This window comes from Acomys russatus, chromosome 26 (genome assembly GCF_903995435.1).
Source record: "Acomys russatus chromosome 26, mAcoRus1.1, whole genome shotgun sequence".
NCBI classification, from domain to species: Eukaryota; Metazoa; Chordata; class Mammalia; order Rodentia; family Muridae; genus Acomys; species Acomys russatus.
In genome coordinates, this window is record NC_067162.1 from 47,864,340 (window position 1) to 47,885,191 (window position 20,852).

At 51.5% G+C, this 20,852-nt stretch overlaps 1 protein-coding gene across 2 annotated transcripts; it reads left to right on the forward strand.

The window, feature by feature from the left end:
* The first annotated feature begins 1,121 nt into the window (after window positions 1–1,121).
* Def8 (differentially expressed in FDCP 8 homolog) lies at window positions 1,122–20,097 on the forward strand. Of its 2 annotated transcripts, none has more exons than XM_051168716.1 (12): window positions 1,122–1,286; window positions 5,853–5,986; window positions 7,162–7,259; window positions 10,266–10,415; window positions 11,376–11,517; window positions 12,586–12,750; window positions 13,484–13,611; window positions 13,817–13,930; window positions 15,155–15,235; window positions 16,299–16,439; window positions 16,601–16,710; window positions 18,946–20,097. In XM_051168716.1, exons 2-12 carry the CDS (start codon window positions 5,863–5,865, stop codon window positions 19,046–19,048), a joined length of 1,356 nt encoding a protein of 451 aa, XP_051024673.1. In that variant the 5' UTR covers window positions 1,122–1,286; window positions 5,853–5,862; the 3' UTR covers window positions 19,049–20,097. The 2 variants fall into 2 exon arrangements, with proteins under 2 accessions (XP_051024673.1, XP_051024674.1); XM_051168717.1 differs by having other exon boundaries at window positions 15,158–15,235.
* The last annotated feature ends 755 nt before the right edge of the window (window positions 20,098–20,852 follow it).

Genomic DNA, 20,852 nt, shown 5'->3' on the forward strand with positions numbered 1-20,852 from the left:
GGAACTCTCTTAGTAGACCAGACTGGCCTTGAACTCCCAGAGATCTGCCTGCCTCTGCCTCCCGAGTGCTGGGATTAAAGGCGTGCGCCACCACACCCGGCTTGGTTTGCCTTTTTTCCTTGTCTGTCTGGTCCTTGGGTGCTGCACCTTCATCAGATCTTCTCTATATTGTTTTCTGGTGTTTTGCTAGAGCCTGGCACATAGTTGGCGCTCAATAAAAGTGCTGTTGATGGATGGAGAAATAGTCAAGACCCATGGAGATGGAGAAAGAGGTGGACCTGGGCCCCTCCTTGGCTCTGTTTGAAGGAGAGGGACCGTCCCACTGCTAGTATAGACACTGGGTCATATCACAATAAGTGTTACTAACTGTAACACTCATACTGTCCTTATCTGGGGATTCAATTGTTCCTCAGCCTGTGTGACTAACACCGTTGGGCCCAAGCACTGGTCTAGGCCTTCCAGCACTGACAAAAGAATACAAAACACTCACCTTTAGCCCTTAGTTTTGGGGATGAAGAGCAGATAGTAAATACAAATGTAAGAAAGGGATATCAGACACTGATGAGTATGTGAGGCAAAGGCCATGCCTCTCTCAGAGCGCTCTGCTGACAGCTGAGGATGAAGGCATTAGGAGAGATGTTTGGCTACCCTCGGGAAAGAATGTTCCATAGCGGTTGAGCAGGACTTGAGGCTCCCAGGGAGGCTGAGCATAGGGAAGCTGTCATGGCTGAGGTGTCACCACGGAGTAGAGAAGAAGGGCTGGTCCTGGGCACAGCTGGGAAGTCATGTGGCAGAGGGCTTCTGGGAAATGTGATCAGGTGTGCGAGAGAGAGAGAGAGAGAGAGAGAGAGAGAGAGAGAGAGAGAGAGAGAGAGAGAGAGAGAGAGAGAGAAGAGAGAGAGAGAAGAGTTGATAGTTGTTGATGTTGTCTCAGATAGGACTTTTGGAGCTTGAGATGCACCTTAGATGTCACCATGGTGGTGTCCTGAGGACAACTGAATGTCAGTGTTAGAGTTGTGGGGACGTTGAGGTGCCATTCTTTTGAACGCAATTACTAGGTTGGGGGGGGGGCGGAAACAACCCTCAAGAGTAAGAAAAGGTAACACACCCAGCGCGTGTCTCTGAGGCAGGAGACTTGGAGGCACTCTAGTGAGCCACAAGGGCAACTGGTGTCGTGAACCTCCTGGCCGGAGGCGGCAGCAGCGGGCGGCGGAGTGTGTACAGTGTGGCAGCGGCGGCGGAGTACGGTGTAGCCAGCCGGTCCGATACAATGTAGCGGCAGCCAGGTAAGTGGCGGAGCGGTCTCCGCAGGCGTCTGGTGGGTCTGGTGCGGAAGCAGGCGAGGGGAGGGTACAGATCTCGGCAAGCGATTACCTCTGGCGCACTCCGGGATCCGGTGTCTGCGCGCACCCGGGGCGCAGAACTGTCAAGAGGCCTCAGCGAGACGTCCAGCTCCCGGCTGCCGCCTGCTGGCTCTCTGCTGTGCGTAAGGCCTCGGTGACCTCATTGGTCCCCGCATTACGTGAGGCAGAGCTTAGCATCCACAGATGGGGACCCCCTCCCCCAACCACCGGGTGCCTGCCTGTCAGAAGCTATGTTTGGGACTCCTGGCCCAAGGACCCTCGGGGCTGTCCGCCCCCTACGATGTTGAGTTTCTCTGAGCCTCGGGTTTCACAACTATGAAATGGGAGGAAGGTCGTGGAGACCTGAGTGAGGACGGGAGGCAGCCTCAGAACGAGTTCACGCTGTAGTGGGTAGAGTGTGAGCTGCGCTTTGCTGCACCTGTTTGGGTAGTTGAGTAGGATTAACCCTGGCCCTGCTTGGCCCGGATTGCCGGTCCATCCTTATTACCGGTGTGAGCAGACAGAATGTACCTTGTCCCTTTCCAGAGCCTGCTGTGGCCCTTGGACTAGCACATTTTGGTGGCTGGACCCACAATAACACGTGGGAGGCGGGCTGTTGTTATCAGTAAGGGGTCCTGAACTTCCACCCAGTGCCTCTGATCCTCCTCAGACGCTTGGGCTTTTATTCTGAGGCTTTCAGTTGTCAAGTTGTGATTGTTATCCGCTTTGGGAGAGGCCTCTGTAGGGGCTTGATGGAACCGGAGTTTTGTTTTGTTTTCCCCCTTTTTTGAGTCTCTCTCTTTCCAAAGGTTAACCATGAATTCTGGGTGGGGAAACAGGAGATGGCGTCATACTCAAAGCCAGCTGTTGCTTCTTGTCCTCAGCTGAAAGGAGAGTACCGTTCTCCAGACAGGTTCCAGACGAACTAGGCAGACAGGTCAAATGGCTTCTAGTGCTTGATTCATGCCCTGCTTTTGTTTCAGGTCAGGTGGTGGCAGTGCCAATTAGGAAAGGCATAAGGGAACTATTTTCCTGGGAAAGGCAGCCCAAGTAGAGTTGTTGTCAAGTATCCTTGCCAAGGTCTTTGTGCCCTTCTGACTATATTCTAAAACCTCAGGAGGTTTCCAGGGCTTCTGGGAGTGGCTCCTTTAGATGGGGCCAGTCACCACAAGAAGTTGGTGACTGTCTGCTCAGCAGCCACTCCAGCTGCTGGTGTTACTAAATGACACAGTCATCCTCCTTCTCAACGTTGGGCTTCTCCCTGACTCTGGCCAAGAGAAGAGGGCAATGCATCCATTCATTATTATTATTACTATTATTATTATTATTTGAGACAGGGTTTCTCTGTGTAGCCTTGGCTGTCCTGAACTCACTTTGTAGACCAAGCTGGCCTTGATTTTTATTTTTTTTATTTTTTTGGTTTTTTGAGACAGGGTTTCTCTGTGTAGCCTTGGCTGTCCTGGACTCACTTTGTAGACCAGGCTGGCCTTGAACTCACAGCGATCCGCCTGCCTCTGCCTCCCGAGTGCTGTGATTAAAGGCATGTAGCACCATGCCCGGCAAGAATATAATTTTTAAAGAAATGTCTTTCTTATGGCTGAAGGGCATTTCCCCATGTAAGATGGAGACCAGTGGCCAGTTTGTCCCTGGAGACCTCCTGTCACCCTGTCCCTGGTGGCGACTGGAGTGGTCTACTAGGATCTATTTTGGCTGCAAGAGACAGCACTCTCCCTTCTGAGAGCAGTGGTATAAACAAGTTTGCTCCTCTGGTGGAATCGCTTCAGATCTCGTTACTTGGCAGACTTCATTCGTGGCTCTGTCACAGCTCAGGGTGGTTGTGCCAGCTTCACCCGTCACACCTGCCTTCCAGACAGAGGAGGAAGGGCGGAAGAGCAGCTCTGAAAAGCCCTGAGTGATCTTTCTGCTCATGTTCTATTGATCAGCGCCTGGTCATGTTACCACGCCTAGGTGCAGGGAAACCTGAGAAATCGTGCGACAAACAAACAATGACGGGTCCTCACTCAGGATGAAAGGGTGAGTGGACGTTGGGACAGTTCAATCTCGCCTGCACTCTGCCTGTTCCTTAGGATACTTGGGAGGTGCTGGGCATCAGCTGGTACCTCACACCCTGTGTGCCTTACCCAACATCATCAGGTTAGCCCAGGCTGCCTGCATCCCCTTAGCCCTTCTATAGGCAGCTGGTAGTTCTTAACAGATTAGAGCTATGGGCTCCTCTCTGAACAGAGGGAGGGCCAATAGGATACAGCCTACCTGGCTCTGCAGAGTGCTGAGGGGGGCCTTCAGTACAGGTTGCCACCCCACATGGTGAGAACTAAGTAGGGCCAGCCACTCTGGACTTAGTGTTCTTATTTCTTTTTCTTTTTTTCTTTTTTTCAAGACAGGGTTTCTCTGTGTAGCTTTGACTGTCCTGGACTTTCTTTGTAGACCAGGCTGTCCTCGAACTCACAGAGATCTGCCTACCTCTGCCTCCAAAATGCTGGGATTAAAGGTGTGCACCACTACTGCCTAGCCTTATTTTTCTTTCAAGAGCAGGGAAGGAGCTGGGTGCACACCTTTGATTCCAGCAGAGGCAGGCAGATCTCTGTGAGTTCAAGGACAGCCAGGGCTACACAGAGAGACCCTGTCTTGAACCTCCCCCCCCCAAAAAAAAAGAGCAGGAGTTACAGTTAATCTGACTATCTAGGTGTGGAGAAAGCAACACTAGTACCAGGCATCTAGGACACAGCTCTAAACTTGCCTTCTGACTTCCTATCACAATAGCAAACCTTGTATAGACGGCTTTTGTTTTTGTTTTTGTTTTTTGAGACAGGGTTTCTCTGTGTAATAGCCCTGGATACCCTCAACACTCTTTGTAGACCAGGCTGACCTCAAACTCACAGCGATCTGCCTGCCTCTGCCTCCCTAGTGCTGGGATTAAAGGCATGTGCCACCACTGCTCGGCATTGTTTTGTTTTTGTTTTTAATTTTTATTTAAGTAATTTATTCAGATTACATCTCATTTGCTATCCCCTCACTTGTATCTTCCCATTCCCCCTCCCTCCTTCTTTCATCCTATTCCCCTCCCCTAGGTCTGTGACAGAAGGGAATTTTCCACCACTATAAGGTCTATCAGGTCTCTTCCTGGTAGCCTACTTACTCTTCCTCTGAGTGTCACCAGGTCTCCCCACCAAGGGGAAGTGGTCAAATAGGGGACACCAGAGTTCGTGTCTGAGTCAGTCCCTGTTCTCCACACAGTTGTGGAGAATGTGTTGTCTATTGGCTAGATCTGGATAGGGGTTGTAGGTTTACTGCATGCATTGCTACAGTAGTTTGAGCCGACCTGCCTGGGTCCAGATCCGCCAGCCTTAATGGTGTTTTTGTTTTTCAAGACAGGGTTTCTCTGTGTAGCCTTAGTGTGCTGGAACTCTCTTGTAGATCAGGCTGGCCTGGAACTCAGAGATCCCTCCTGCCTCTGCCTCCCGAGTGCTGGGATTAAAGGCGCGCATTGCCACTGCCTGGCTTGTATGGAGTTTAATTTGTACTCAGGGTTTAAGAACTAATTTCACGCACCATGACCCATGTCTGGATGAGGAAACAGAGGCAGAGAAAAGCTGTGGAATGTGGCCTAACCAGATAAGTGCAGACCTACATTCCAACCGCTTCTGTTTTATTCAGACCCAGCTCCTCCCTTTCTGCCAGGAGACACCTGCATTGTGATCCCAATGTGGGCTGTGCTCTACAGAGGGAGAGAGTGCCTGGTGAGCTTCGCTCCTGACAAATGGGAACCTAAACAATTCCTGCTTCATGGGCTCCCACAGCAGGGAGCTATAGGAATAACTTCTGAAGAAGACAGGAACGCAGGCCTAAGAGGTACAATCCTAGGTGCCTAGGTGCACTGCTGGGGCCAGAGAAGGTGCCTAGCCCACCCTGCCAGTAGCAGGACAAGGATGGCCGTTGGATTTGATTCCAGAGAACTTTCTGGTGGACACTCTAACAAGGGTGGTAGTTTTTGGGTGCTCTGCTTTGTACGGAACACCCCAAGTAAGGGGGCACGAAGGAAGATCCAGTTCTAACAGATGTGTGCATCTCATAGGAGTAGGCTAGCAGCAAGGGCCTGAGTGGACCAAAGCCAAGTGAGAAATTTGCCATTGAGGCCTAGCAAAGAGTAGGCTAGAACCCTCGAGCATCTGGGGCCAAGGGAGCCCCTGCACAGGAGCAGGACACCTGGGATAAGCCTGCACCCCTGGGCTAGCCCTTACCAACTGGGGCTTCTTCTGAGAGAACAGCGCTAGGGCGGCATGGTTGGAGGTAGCTGAGATGGCTTGGGGGGGCGAGGATAAGGATTGAGGCTGTTCTGTGGGGTTGCCCTACACTCCCTCTACCCCGCCCCCTGCCCCCACCCCAGCCTCTGGGAAGAGTATAAGAGACAGGGCACTGGGGAAAAAGGATGAGCTGCGATGAGCCTGGCACCCAGTCGAACACTGATCTCAGCCCTTCTGGGCCCTGCAGGTGGGATGCTATGGAACACGACGAGAAGCTGGCTCGGTTCCGGCAGGCCCACCTCAACCCCTTCAACAAGCAGCTTGGCCCAAGGCATCATGAGCAGGAACCCAACGAGAAGGCCCAAGAGATCTCTTCCGACGGTGAGCGCTGGTCCAGGGTGAGGGCTGTGTAGACCGTCTGACACCTTATACCAGCCCTATCACTCTTCCTGCCTGTGGCCCCGTCCCATGGACCAGGCACAGTTATGTTCCACCTGCTCTGAGGGTTTTTCTTTTGCCTTCCTTGCCAGGATGGCTGCTCAAGAGCAGTGGTTCTCAACCTGTGGGTCGCGACCCCTTGGGGTTCCCTAAGCCTAAGCCTATCAGGAAATACAAATATTTACACTATAGTTTATAACAGTAGCGAAGTAGCAATGAAAATGATTTCATGGTTGGGGGAGGAGGTCACCACAACATGAAGATCTGTATTAAAGGGTCACCAGCACTAGGAAGGTTGAGAAGCCCTGCTGTAGAGGGCAGGGACCTGGGACTGGAGAATCACCGTTGAGCCCCAGGGTGTCACTCAGTAGGTGGTTGGTGAACTCTTGGAGCAAACTCAGAGCGGAGATCTATGGAGGAGAGTCTAATGGGTGCGGTGTCTGTGGGTAGATCAGAAAGGCAGGAGGAAAGGGATTCTGGGTAGGGTAGTAAGGGAGGGCTTAGGACCAGGATGGTTGTTAGGGTGACTTGAACGCCACGAAGAACTTAATGAACGTGTGATGCAGCAGTCAGCAGCCTTTCCTCAGTCTAGCTATTCACACAGGAAGATCTGCCTTAGAAGTTGGGATTCTTTATTTATTTACTTATTTATTCTGAGACTGGGTCCATCTGTGTAGCCAAGGCTGGCCTGAAACTGGTGGTTCTGTCTTATCCTCCAGCAGCTGGGATTGCTGGCCTGTGTGGCCACGCCTGGATTGGGGTGCTTCATGGACCGCTCTGAGCACTATCCTGTAGTGGTTGATAAGTCTTTTTTTTTTTTTTTTTTTTTTTGGGTCAGGGGTGGGGTGGGGTGGGGGAGAGCACACAAGTCAGACTTTCTACAAGGGGATCAGAAAAGGGAGCCCCCCACTGGTAATTTTGATTAGTGCTTCATAGTGAGGCAGAGTCCTTTACAAATCCCAACCAGACAGAGGCAGACAGCTGAGCAACACCTAGCTTTCCCCAGCTCCCCAACATCCCTGGGTCAATTCTATCCACCCCAGCTGCCTCCCTAGGTGAGGAGGAGAAGGGGGCAGCAAGTGGACCTTTCCACCCTTCACACCTGTCTCTTACTGCAGAGACCGTGCCTGAGCTGCCCGCCGGAGAGCCTGAGTTCCACTTCTCTGAGCGCGTGATGGACCTTGGCCTGTCTGAAGACCACTTTTCCCGGCCTGTGGTAAGGTTTGGAGTCTGGACCTCATGAGTCAGTGGAGCTATAGTGTCTTTCCTAGCTAGCCGCTACCACTGGGCTCAGAGGTCCCCAAGTCAGCCAAGTCACCTGGGTTTCGAATCTGAAACATCCGTGGCACCTGATCTGCTTCTTCAAAATCTGAAAGCCTAAAGACAGCCTGGGTTTGGGGAAGGGAGGTGGGCCTCTTCTTTTCTCCTAAGTTTTAGGTTCTTTGTTTTGTTTTTCTTTCTTTTCTTTTTCCTTTTTTTTTGGCTTTTTTTTTTTTTTTTTTTTTTTTTTTTTTTTTTTTTTTGTTTTTTTTTTCGAGACAGGGTTTCTCTGTGTAGCCTTGGCCATCCTAGACTCACTTTGTAGACCAGGCTGGCCTCGAACTCACAGCGATCCGCCTGCTTCTGCCTCCCCGAGTGCTGGGATTAAAGGCGTGCGCCACCACGCCGCCTTTTTTTTTTTTTTTTTTTTGGCTTTTTGAAACAGGGTTTCTCTGTGTAGCCTTGGCTGTCCTGGACTAACCAACTTTGTAGACTAGGCTGGCCTCGAACTCATGGCGATCACGCCTGCCTCTGCCTCTCGAGTGCTGGGATTAAAGGCGTGCGCCACCACTGCCCAGCTTGTTTTGTTTTTCAAGACAGTTTCTTTGTGTAGTCCTGGTTGTCTTAGATTTGCCTTGTAGACCAAGCTAGCCTCGAACTCACAGAGATCCACCTGCTTCTGCATCCCCAGTACTGGGGTTACAGGCGTGCCCCACCATTGCCTGGCTACTTTTCAGGTTCTTAAGAAGTGAGGGTGCCGGGCATGGTGGCACATGCCTTTAATCCCAGCACTCGGGAAGCAGAGGCAGGTGGATCGCTGTGAGTTCGAGGCCAGCCTGGTCTACAAAGAGAGTCCAGACCAACCAAGGCTACACAGAGAAACCCTGTCTCACAAAACCAAAACCAAGAAGTGATGAAGCTGGGCCAACCTGGTCTACAAAGTCCAGGATAGTCAAGGCTCAAAAAAACTGGAAAAAAAAAAAAAAAAAAAAACAGAAAAACAAGAAGTGAGGATGAAGCCGGGCATGGTGATGCAAGCCTTTAATCTTTCATCATGTGGAAGTAGGAGGGTATCTCCTAAGGACTGGGTCAGCTGACCTTCCCTGCCCTGAGCCTGTCTCCCCCACCCCACCCCACGCCGTTAGGCGGCTTTGCTGTCTTCTTAGCCTGTAAGCCAGAGGCCTCTTCCTCATTTTCTCAACTTTTCTTTTTAGAGATGAAACAGCATTGCTAAAAAAAAAGCTTTTGGATTTGGATTTCCAAACAGGAAGTGTGTACTTAATGCATGTAATGTTGGGGGCCTCTGACATGTTAGATAAGCACGCTACCACTGAGTAATGTTCCCAGCTTTTGGAAGTCACTCCTCGCCCCCCCCCCCCCCCCCAGCAAGACAGGGTTTCTCTATGTAGCTCTAGCTGTCCTAGAACTTGCTCTGTAGAGCTGTCTGGCCTTAAACTCAGTGCTGGAATTAAAGATGTGGGCTGTTAGGCCCAGCATTTAAAAAAAATTTTAATTTTCTTAATTGTGTGTCTGGTATATGTGTCTGTACATGATCTCATGTGCATATGACGCATACGTGTAGAAGTCAGGTCAGCTGTCAATGTCTTCCTCTGTTGCTATCAACTGTATCTATCTATATAGCTATTTTTGTTGTTGTTGCTTGTAGGTGTTTGTTTTAGTTTTTGAGACAGGGTTTCTCTGGGTAGTCCTGGCTGTCCTGGACTCACTTTGTAGACCGGGCTGGCCTCAAACTCACAGCGATCTTCCTGCTTCTGCCTCCGGAGTGCTGGGATTAAAGGGGTGCGCCACCATCGCTCAGCTTGTTTGTGTTTTCAAGACAGAGTTTCTCTTGGCTTGGTTTGCCTTGGCTGTCCTAGAACTAGCTCTGTAGACCAGGCTGACCCTGAACTTGAATCTGCCTCCCAAGTGCTGGATTAAAGGTGTATTGCCCGGCTTATCTATCTATTTGAGTTAGGGTTTCACTATGTAGCCCAGGCTGACCTGGACCTCCAAGGGTCATCCTGTGTCCATTTCCCCAGGACTAGCATTATAGACAAGTTCAGTGTTTCATCGGTGTGCTGGGATCCCAACTAGATCCCTATGCTGGCATTGGCAAGCACTTTACTGGCTGAGGCATCCCCCCAGTCCCTTGTGTTGTCTCAAGTAGCTCAGGCCTTTATCTCTTTTCTCCTCCTCGTTTTTGAGACAGGTCTCTAGCCCAGTCTATCCTCCAATTTGTTGTTTAATCCCTAACTTCCTGCCCCTGCCTCCCAGTGCTTGGATTATAGACCTGTATGATCAAGTGAGATTTATTTGGTGCTGGAGACTGAACCCAGGACACCGTGTATGCTAGGCTAAGCCACATGCCCAGCTACAGGAGTTGTCTCTTCAAAAGTGCCCTGAATTAAGTGTTCAGAGGCCTGTGGGGCCATCAATCCAGCTAGGGAACATCAATGGATTCTTATTATTTGTTTATTTATTTATATTGTATACAGTGTTCTGCCTGCATGTACACCTGTAGGCCAGAAGAGGGCATTGGATCACATTATAGATGGTTGTGAGCCACCATGTGGTTGCTGGGAATTGAACTCAGGACCTCTAGAAGAGCAGTCAGTGCTCTGAGCCATCTCTCCAGCCCTGTTTGTTTTTTATTTTTACTTATTTATTTTTTTTACTTATTTTTTTTTTTTTTCCGAGACAGGATCTCTCTGTGTTAGCCTTGGCTGCCCTGGACTAGCTTTGTAGACCAGGCTGGCCTTGATCTCAAATCGATCTGCCTGTCTCTGCCTCCCGAGTGCTGCGATTAAAGGCATGTGCCCCCATGCCAGGCAGTGTGTGGGTTCTTGTGTGTTGCTAACTCTCCTGGGCCTTGAGCTTGTTGTCATGTGGGTGAGGGAGCTGAGGTCACCATGGGGAGAAACTCCTAGGTGGCAATCTGACTGCTGCCTTCCAACCCGCGCAGGGCCTCTTCCTGGCCTCTGATGTTCAGCAGCTGCAGCAGGCAATCGAAGAATGCAAGCAGGCCATCCTGGAGCTGCCCGAGCAGTCAGAGAAGCAGAAAGACGCCGTGGTGAGGCTCATCCACCTCCGGCTGAAGCTACAGGAGCTGAAGGTGGGTGCTGACCCGCTCTGCCACAGGTGCCTGGAGCTGGGACTGCGGGGCGGGGGGGGGGGGGGGGGGGGGGGCAGGAGGACACGGAACCTTCCACTCCTTCCGGTGTGGCTGTTCTCTGGGAGGCTGAGGTAGGGATAGAAAAGCAGGGTCAAAGTGTAGTTATAGTACACCCCGCCGGGTTGTGAGGGACAGTCCTAGAGCACTTAAAACAAAAGGAAGAAAGAATTGTTTTGTTAACCGCTTGGCGGGAGGGGAGCTTCTAAGTGTCAGGAACCCAGTACTCTTGTTCTGCCTTCAGGCAGGCGCTCCGAGGCGGCAGAGATGACCTCAGCAGTGGATGCCTGTCTTTCCACACGTTTACCTTTCTCAGTATGGGCAAGTCAGTCATGACCGATTGGCCAGGCCTGGGTCACAATTGTAGGGAACGCTCACAGTGGTTGGCTAGAAATCGGTGCTTATTTCTGAAACCAGCACAGCCATGGGTTAGTTTCGTGGCCACCCACTGAAACAAGTATGTTGATACAATTCCTCCCTGAGCTGTAGGACCCAGAAGGGGTGATCACCTGAGTGTGTCAATGGGCGGAGATGGTGTATCGTGGAATCCAATCCCTGGAGAAGTTCAGGATGTAGTTCTAGTGTGTGGTATCTGCCTTGGCTGCGATAGCCTCGCATTGTAGACCGGGCTGGCCTCGAACTCACAGCGATCCACCTGCCTCTGCCTCCCGAGTGCTGGGATTAAAGGTGTGCGCCACCACGCCGAGCTTTCCATGTGCATTCTTAAGGGTGGGTACCTAGCTATGACTCTGTTGCTAAGGAGAGAAGGAGAGCATGCATGGGGCTGAAACTCAAAAATCTCCGCTGCAGGCAGTTCCCGGAAGGCAGATGTCGAGCATCCTGAGTGACAGGAAGGAGCCTCAGCCTGACTCACCTCTGACTCGCCCGTTGCTTTCCCTACAGGATCCCAACGAGGAGGAGCCCAACACCCGGCTTCTCCTGGAGCATCGCTTCTACAAGGAGAAAAGCAAGAGCGTCAAACAGACCTGTGACAAGTGCAATACCATTATCTGGGGCCTCATTCAGACCTGGTACACCTGCACAGGTGGGCCACGCCCGAGACCTGCTCCTGTGCAGGCTTTGCTCCCACGCGTGGGTCACTACTGGAATGTACGGATGACCAAGCCTGCCGTGCACGGGACACCAGCATGCCTGCCTTTACTGGCCTTGCAACTAGTCTGTGTGCCGCCAAAGCGAGCACCCGGCCTTGCAGCTAGATCCGAGCTGCTTTGTAGAGTGGCGGGGAATCACGGAAGGTTTTTGAAATTTAAGCCCACCTGAGTTGGATATGCAGTTTAGTTGTATTATCTACAAGTACTCAGTAGCCACAGGAGGCTGGTGGCTGCCATGCTATGGCTAGCGCGAAGAGAGTTACTGCAGAATGGTAGCCCTGTAACGGAAAACAGATTAGGAAATGACACGGCATGTCAGCTAGTGCCAGGAAAGCAAAGTGGAAAGGGAAGAAGGTCTACTGGGGTACAGTGGGTGCTGTTTCCGGTAGGAGGGAGGATGTGAGATGGAGGAGTCTTATGTGCAAAGGCCTGTGCTTGGTGTGTGCATTGCCTTGGAGGAGAAGCACCATGGCTAAGGGAGGGAGTACCAGAGGTCCACTCAGGGGTGACCGAGGGCATTTCTGGATGTGCAGTGAGGTCCATGGGATGCTGGGTACTTAGGCTCTGGTTGCTAGGTTAAGCAGAAAGGAAAAGAGGATGGTCTCTCACGAGGATTGAGTTTTGGGTTAGAAGTGGTTGACGTCAGTGCCGGCTGTGGAAATAAGGGAGGCGTCAGGGTGACTTACGCTGTAGTGTCAACCCCGGAAGGATAGAGTCACTGGAGCCCGAGATGGGAAATGGGAGAAAAGAGTTGAGGTGTGAGGGAGGAAACCTCACTGGGTAGATTGGCTTTGATGCATGCTAATGGAAAGTCAGCTCTAAATGTGTGAGTCATGAATTAGCACAAAGCTTGGGGTCCAGAGACATGAGCTGCTGAGGTGCTCAGTAGTGCTAGGAGAAAGCCTTGGTATGAACACGAGGGAACCGATGGGGGTTGTGTGTCTTCCTAGGCTGTGGCGGTCCACATGGCTTTTGAGACATCCGGTGTTTTCCTACCGCAGGGTGTTATTACCGCTGTCACAGCAAGTGCCTGAACCTCATCTCCAAACCGTGTGTCAGCTCCAAGGTCAGTCACCAGGCTGAGTACGAGCTAAACATCTGCCCCGAGGCTGGGCTGGACAGCCAGGACTACCGCTGTGCAGAGTGCCGCACTCCCATCTCTCTGCGTGAGTGGAGCATGGGGTCCTGGTCCCCAGGGAAAGAACAGTGCAGGGCTGGCCCGGGAGGGACGCCTGGTTGTTGTGTGTAAAGGCTGTACTGCAGCCCCTGAGCAAAGGCCTGGGGCCAGCATGGCCCATGCGCCTTGTATTTGGGACGGGAGAAAGGGAAGTGACTGGCGTTCCTGTTCCTTCAGTACCCATGGGAAAGGGCAGTCTCTGGCTGTCCCTGGTTTGTCTGGGTCTCTCCAGGGCTGGTGTCTGATCTCTGACTACAGTGCCTTTAGTTATCACCTCCAAGGAGAGCCCACAAAGAGAAGAGTAGGGGGGAACAAGCAAAGAAACAGTACAGCCCTGAGGATACGCTTTGGTGGACAACTATAAGGCTGTCACAAAGCTGTAGATGAAAAGGAACATGTCACACAATGCTCACATTCCAGAGATGGGAATATTAGTGACTATTACGTTATGGGTCCCTTCAGGGGTTCTTTCTGTCTTACTATCCGGTTGTCTCATTCTGCTGAAGAGTAGGCAGGGTGCTAAGGCACTGGGGGTGTCCTAGGCCTTTTGGAGAGAATGGGTAAGTCAAGTCTGGAAGGCCAGCAGGACCCCCACATCAGCTTAACCTCTATGGTAGCCTTGGTGAGGCGCGATGGAACACTTGGTGTGAGTCCTTGGGCGGGGAAGACAGGCCTTAACTCTTGATGGCTTCCATGACCTCTTACCAAGCCGGCCCTCACAGGAGGTGTGCCTAGTGAGGCCCGGCAGTGTGACTACACCGGCCAGTACTACTGCAGCCACTGCCACTGGAACGACCTGGCTGTCATCCCTGCGCGAGTGGTGCACAACTGGGACTTTGAGCCACGCAAGGTTGGGTTTGGAGAGCAGTGCTTGTGAGGGTGGAGAGGGAGGGCAGGGAGAAGGTGGGCATGTCCGGCCCCAGCAGTCCTGGCTTGGCCAGGTGGTCACTCAGCTGGAGAGCCGTGCTTGTGAGGGTGGAGAGGGAGGGCAGGGAGAAGGTGGGCGTGTCCAGCCCCAGCAGTCCTGGCCAGGTGGTCACTTAGCTGCCCCGCAGGTGTCCCGCTGCAGCATGCGCTACTTGGCACTGATGGTGTCTCGGCCAGTGCTCCGGCTCCGGGAGATTAACCCTCTGCTATTTAACTACGTGGAAGAGCTGGTGGAGATCCGGGTGAGCCTGGGGCCCTGGTTAGGGTCAGGATGGACTTGTCTTCCTATGAGAAGTTTTGAGGTTTTTGTTTGTTTGTTTGTTTTGTTTCGAGACAGAGTTTCTCTGTGTAGCCCTGACTGCCCTGGAACTCACTTTGTAGACCAGGCTGGCCTCGAACTCACGTCGATCCACCTGCCTCTGCCTCCCGAGTGCTGGCATTACAGTCGTGGGCCACCACGCCCGGCTCCTATGGGAAGTTTCTTGCAGAGGAGGTATGCTGCTTTCACAGGCTCCTTGACTGTCTGTTGCATCAAAAGTGTTACAACCTTAGACACAATGTTAAATTCTCTAATAATCTGGATTGAAAAAGTAGGGTGGTGGCTCATCCTTGTGATGTTTTAACATTAGGGAGCTGGGGCAGGATTACCAGTGTCAGGTCAGCCTGAGCTATATAGTTAGAACCTGTCAGGAAGTGTGTGTGTGTGTGTGTGGGGGGGGGAGAATTCTATCAATCAGTCTATCTATCTATCTATCTATCTATCTATCTATCTATCTATCTACCTATCTATCTGCCTAACCGAGAATATAGCTCAGTTGTTATAATCCTAGTTTAGATGCAGGAAGCAGTGGGTTCAATTCCCTGCATTGCATAAGTCTGGCATGGGAGCACATGCAGCTTGAATTTGATATATAGCTGAGGTTGGTCTTGAGCTCCTGATCCTCTGGTCTCTACTTTCCAAGTGTGGGATTACAGCAGGCGTGTGCTTCTACACTCACCTAACAGTATGTAGGCGCTGTAGTTAAGTCAGGAGTTGAAGACATCGTGAGCAAGGTAGTAGAAAGGTCTTAGGTTCCATGTTTTAGGGAAGGAGTCTGAGGCAGGGCAGGGTGAATGGTCAAGGATGAGGATATGGATTCTGCCTAGGATTTTGGAAGTTGGATGTGGCTTTTAGAGCCATCCTGGGGCAGTCGGATGGGCTAAGTAACACGAATGGGAGATCTTAAGAGCAATAGGCAAGGAACCTCCGGTTCCTGTGTGGCCCAGAGACTGTGATGTGCACTTGAGACCGGATAGACCAGTCAAGTGTGGGGCCCTCTGCTGGAATCTGGGGGCACCATGCCCTGTCCCCACTGGCCTTGCTGTCACGTGGCCCCTCTGGAGCCAGTGCAGAACCAGCCCCTTACCCTTGCAGTCACAGCTGGGGTGCCACAGCGCATGTGCTCACCTGTTGTCTGTGCCCACAGAAGCTGCGCCAGGACATCCTGCTCATGAAGCCATACTTCATCACCTGCAAAGAGGCCATGGAGGCACGGCTGCTGCTTCAGGTCAGATTGCTGGAGGGACAGGTGTCACATAGCCAGGGAGACGGACGGAGGACTTCATGCCTGGCTCTTCAGCTCACGCGGTAGCCCGATACGCTATAGTCCTAGCAGCCTCCCAAGTGCTCTATTCTGGGAATGTCCATCTATAGTAAACTGTCAGGCATTCTGCACACAACTCTCTGATGATGTCAGTTTGGGGACTAAGATAAACAATTTTTATGTTTAGCCTTCATGGAGGTGGTCTTGACCTTAGCTAGGTTATTTGTTTGGTTTGGTTTGGTTTGGTTTTTCTGAGACAGGGTCTCTCTGTGTTCACTTTGGCTGTCCTGGATTCACTTTGTAGACCAGGCTGGCCTTGGAACTCACAACAATCTGCCTGCCTCTGCCTCCCAAGTGCTGGGATCACAGGTGTGTACCACCACGCCCCGCCTGTTTGTTTGTTTTTGAGACAGGGTTTCTTTGTGTAGCCCTGGCTGTCCTGGAACTCACTCTGTAGACCAGACTGGCCTGAAACTCACTGCAATCCACCTGCCTTTGCCTCCCGAGTGCTGGCATGAAAGGTGTGTGCCACTACTTCCAGCCAAAATACAAATTTGAAAACTTACTCACTGCTTTGCTTAATAAGTAATCTCAGACACTGGTCCAAATTATGGGAAAAGAGTGGCCAGTGGGTCAAAAAGGCAAGGGAAATAGGTAGCATGTCAGGGTGTGAGCCCTGGGCACAGACATGGGAAGAACTGGAAGGTGTTAAACAGAGACCGTGGCCAGGAGGAGGCATAGACGGCAGGGGAATGTTATGGTGAGAGATGGGGAGCACCCAGCAGCCACGGTGGCTGGAGGGACATCATAGGCGTGTCAACGAGGGGCTCGTCTCGATCAGGAAATGTTGCTCTGGCCCTATGCCTTCCCTCTGGCTTCCCTAGCTTCTTGAGGGGCCTAAACATGTACCCTATGAAAGCTGCTGTTTCCACACGAGCCCTGGGGCTGTGCCATCCGGAGTGGGTGTGGGTGGCAAGTGGGAGACTTTGCCCTTGCACTTGTGGTAACACCTGCTGGGTCTCGGCAGCTCCAAGACCGACAGCATTTTGTGGAGAATGATGAGATGTACTCCATCCAGGACCTCTTGGAGGTGCACATGGGCCGCCTCAGCTGCTCGCTCACGGAGATCCACACGCTCTTTGCCAAGCACATCAAGCTGGACTGTGAGGTGGGTCCCCCCCATCCCTGCTGTGGTCATGGCCTGATCTAGAGGAGACACTAAGCTGTCCTGTCCTCCAGTCCTGGGGCCCCGGGATTGGCCAGTGCAACTATTCTCCATCTGAGCTAGCACTTACCTGCTGGTCATTCCACCGACTCCCTTTTCAACAGCGGTGCCAGGCCAAGGGGTTCGTCTGTGAGCTCTGCAAAGAAGGCGACGTGCTGTTCCCGTTTGACAGCCATACGTCTGTGTGCACCGACTGCTCAGCCGTCTTCCACAGGTGGGTGTGTGGCCTGAAGCTCACTCCCAGGCCAGGTGCTGAGGCTCCTTCCTGCTTTCTAAACAAGAATGCCTCCCCTTGACCTTGGCTGCCACTGGTCCTGGGGAGCCTGGCACTATAGCCTGTGAGAGAGGAGACAGATATTTTAGCTTTTTTTTTTTAATTAATTAATTCAGATTACAACTCAATTGTTATTCTATCACTTGTATCCTCCCGTTCCTCCCTCCCTCCCTCTTTCACCCTATTCCCCTCCCCTAGGTCTATGACCCATTTCTTATTTCATGCGCACTGGTATTTTGCCTGCATGTATGTTTGTGTGATGGTATCAGATCCCCTAGAACCGGAGTTACAGACAGTTGGGAGCCACCATGTGGTTGCTGGGAATTGAACTCAGGACCTCTGGAAGAGCAGCCAGTGCTCTTAACCACTGAGCCATCTCTCCAGTCCCTTGAATAGAAAATTTTCAAAAATCAAAATAACAAAGTAGTATTGGAACTATTTTTTTTTTTTTTTTTTTTTTTTGGTTTTTCGAGACAGGGTTTCTCTGGGTAGCCTTGGCCATCATGGACTCACTTTGTAGACCAGGCTGGCCTCGAACTCACAGCGATCCGCCTGCCTCTGCCTCCCGAGTGCTGGGATTAAAGGCGTGCGCCACCACGCCCGGCTTGGAACTATTTTTTATTATCCATTAATGGGGTTTCTTATATTTCTGCCTCCCTTCCACCAGCCTCCGCCCCATAACACTAGGTAGGAGAGAAAGATGGTTAGTGGGGAGATGGAGCAGGGTTCTCTCTTTAGTTGCTTCTGGCTGGTTAGGGGCATCTGATTCTTTGGGGTAATAGCAGTCTCAGTCATCAGGCTGTCCAGCAGTCCAGCAACAGCAAACGAACCAGGAGCCTTCTTCCTCTTCTGACTGTCTCCTCAAAGTGTCCTCCCGCCACCCCCGCCCTCTCTCTCTCAATCTCTCTCTCTGGGTTCTTGTATTTATACCCTCTCTGAGTCCTCAGAATTCCACTAACTGCATCTAGCAAAGACCACACTCTCCTCTCCAAGCCTCATGAGGCAATCATCAGCTGTGGACAAACTAAAAGTAGCACATCTCACACTTGGGTTTAAAACAAAAGCCTGTTTACATAACATAACTGAGTTTTAAAAGAAACCAAAACTTCTACTGCAAAGTAGTCTGCTGAGTCATGTTATACTTTGACACACAGTTTGGAAAACATGAGTAGATGCCTCATAGTGTTAATTTGTGATGGTAATGGCTGAATAATTAGAGCTCAGAGGGCTGACAAGATGGCTCAGTAGGTAAAGGAGCATACTGCTAAGCCTAGTTACTTGAGTTTGATCCTGCAACCGACATGGTGGAAAAAGAACCACCTCCTGCAAGTTGTTCCTGGTTTTATTTATTGAGTTTTGTTTTGGATTTATTTATTTATTATGTATACAGTAGTCTGCCTGCAAACCAGAAGAGAGCACCAGATCTCATTACAGATGATTATGAGCCACTGTGTGCTTGCTAGGAATGGAATTCCTGACCTTTGAAAGAGCAGTCAATGCTCTTAACCTCTTAGCCATCTCTCCAGCCCCTCACTATGTTATCTTGGCTGTTCTGGACTCACTTTGTAGACCAGGCTGTCCTCGAACTCAATGATCCACTGGAGGCCTGACTTTTATTTATTTTTATTTTTTTAAAGGTTTATTTATAGCCGGGCGTGGTGGTGCACGCCTTTAATCTCAGCATTCGGGAGGCAGAGGCAGGCGGATCGCTGTGAGTTCAAGGCCAGCCTGGACTACAAAGTGAGTCCAGGACAGTCAAGGCTACACAGAGAAACCCTGTCTCGAAAAACCAAAAAAAAAAAAAAAAATTTATTTATTTATTTATTTATTATAAATACAATGTTTTACCTACATGTATGCCTGTGTGCCAGAAGAGGGCACCAGATGGCTGTGAGTTACCTTGTGGTTGCTTGGAATTGAACTCAGGACCTTTGGAAGAGCAGCCAATGCTCTTAACCTCTGAGCCATCTCCCTAGCCCTGGCCCGACTCCTTAGTAGAGGCTAGCAGCTACACACCAGGCATTGTGGTAAATCATACTTGGATGCCTATTCTGCTTCTGCCCTATTGGTTGTGAGCAACTCCAAGCTTGACTGCCTATTTGCAGAAAGATAGTAAGAGCTAGCCTAGGAAGTGAAACGTTCTGGGCAGAACCCAGCCTGTCTTTCTAACCTCAGGGACTGCTATTACGACAACTCGACCACATGCCCCAAGTGTGCCCGGCTCAACTTGAGGAAGCAGTCGCTATTCCAGGAACCTGGTCTAGAGATGGATGCTTAGAACACTGGAGGAGACGCCGGGCACCGTATCTGGCCCTCTGGCTGCTACCCTGCTGGCATTGCCAACCAGGTGTTCTTCCTACCCTGGAGACCTCTGAGTGCATTCTCCAGACCTCTTCGGCTCTTTTGGGTCCAAAGGAAGTGACTGGTGGCCACCAGGACTCTCATTCTCCAGGTGCTTGCTGAGACTTGGAGTGTCTATACCTGGCTGTTTATTGGGTTTGCTGCTATAAAGGGTCAAAATGCTGCCTCTGCCCCACTGGAGGACTCCGTAGGCAGGGGAGCCTGGGTATGACTCCCCAGGAGAGTGGAGAAGTCACTCTCCAATGGCACAGAGCCCTCCAGGCCTTTACAACTATGTCTTCTGCGCCATAGAGATGACCCTGCTCCTGTCCAGACCGCCCTAGAGGCTGGGTTGGAACTTCAGAGGCCAGTGAGACAGAAGGCGCCTCCTGACTGAGTTTCATCTCTGCTGTGGGTGACCAGGGTTCTTCTTTGAGGCTCCCGACCCTCTGAGCACCTTGTTTCCTCAGGGGCTTCAGGTTTTCTCTGACTGGGGCTGTTCCCAACAGTGTCCCACGGTCCTTCCCCAGCCCCCTGGGGGTCACCCTCATCCTTAGTCTGTCACTCCTGCGTGTTTCCTTTGCCCTTCTTGTGCAGTGGGGAGGGGACGGGGTCTGTGGAGCAGTTCTTGGCAGATGCACCTGTTTCTGCCATAGCCTCGTCCACGTCATCCTGGTGCTCTGAGCCTGGCAGCTGGGGACCCATCCTAAGGAAGGTATCTCAGCCTCCGGTTCCATAGGTGGGACTGTGTCCTGGGAAGAGGTCCAAGGTCAGTTGAGCCTGTAGTTATCGTTGGCCTGTGTGGCACTCGGGGGACCAGATTTTCCCACAGAGGTCTGCTCTATTGCTGCCATGCTCCTTGAGGATGGTCTGTTTCTGAGTTTTGACTTAGGAGCTGATTCCAAGGGCTAGGAACATTCGCTCAAGGAAGGCCCAAGGCATATGCAGGAAGGTCCAGGCTTTAAAGGTGGGCAGGCCTGACAGTTTTCCACCTCCGTACACATACCCCATAAATCCTATGGTTGAAGATGTACGGGGTGCAGGTGACCTCAAAACATGGCTTCTGCCGTTCTCCCCTGGGAAGCAGGAGCTGGTTGCACCTTTCAATTGTACTTCCTTGCCTGAGGATTGCTGTTGACATGCACAGGTGGTGGGGACAGAGGCCAGGGGGTGTCACAACTTGGATTTCCCTCAGCTTTAATGGGGGACAGGAAGGGACACCTCAACTAGCCAGTTGAGGCTTAGCTGGCCCGTGTGAGGGATGGATGGACCGATAGATGGACAGACAGACAACCACCTCCTCCGTGCTCCTGTTTACCATCAGGTGGCTATACTCTTGACTCTCTTTTCTGTTTCAATTTTCGCATCAGGAAAATGGGGAAAGCGGAGGTGACATGCCTCAGGGACGGAGAGTCAGGAGCCCTTTGAGTGTGATGTGGGTCACCAGCAGGCCCCTGCCCTGCTTCCTCTTTGGTGTTGAAGAGGGTCTTAAAACCAAATGTCACTTTCCCCTCACCCCACACCTGTGTGTTTCTTACCATTGTATCACATTTCTGTCCTGTGGCTATCCGCCCTTCCTGAGCTGCCTGTGTCATCAGCATCACGTGTTCCCAACTATAAATCACAGTGTCTAAAGAACACATTTCTAGTCTGGCATCTGTTGAACAAAGCGTTGGGCCCCCTCCAAGCCCTCTCCCTCAATACCTCTTTTCTACCATTGCATTCAGGGTGATGAAGACTTT

Coding starts and splice junctions, on each gene's coding strand:
- Def8 (XM_051168716.1), top strand. CDS start 5,863: ATGGAACACGACGAGAAGCTGGCTCGGTTCCGGCAGGCCCACCTCAAC. Junction 10,416..11,375: donor TGAAGCTACAGGAGCTGAAG/GTGGGTGCTGAC, acceptor CTTTCCCTACAG/GATCCCAACGAGGAGGAGCC. Junction 15,236..16,298: donor AGGCACGGCTGCTGCTTCAG/GTCAGATTGCTG, acceptor GGGTCTCGGCAG/CTCCAAGACCGACAGCATTT.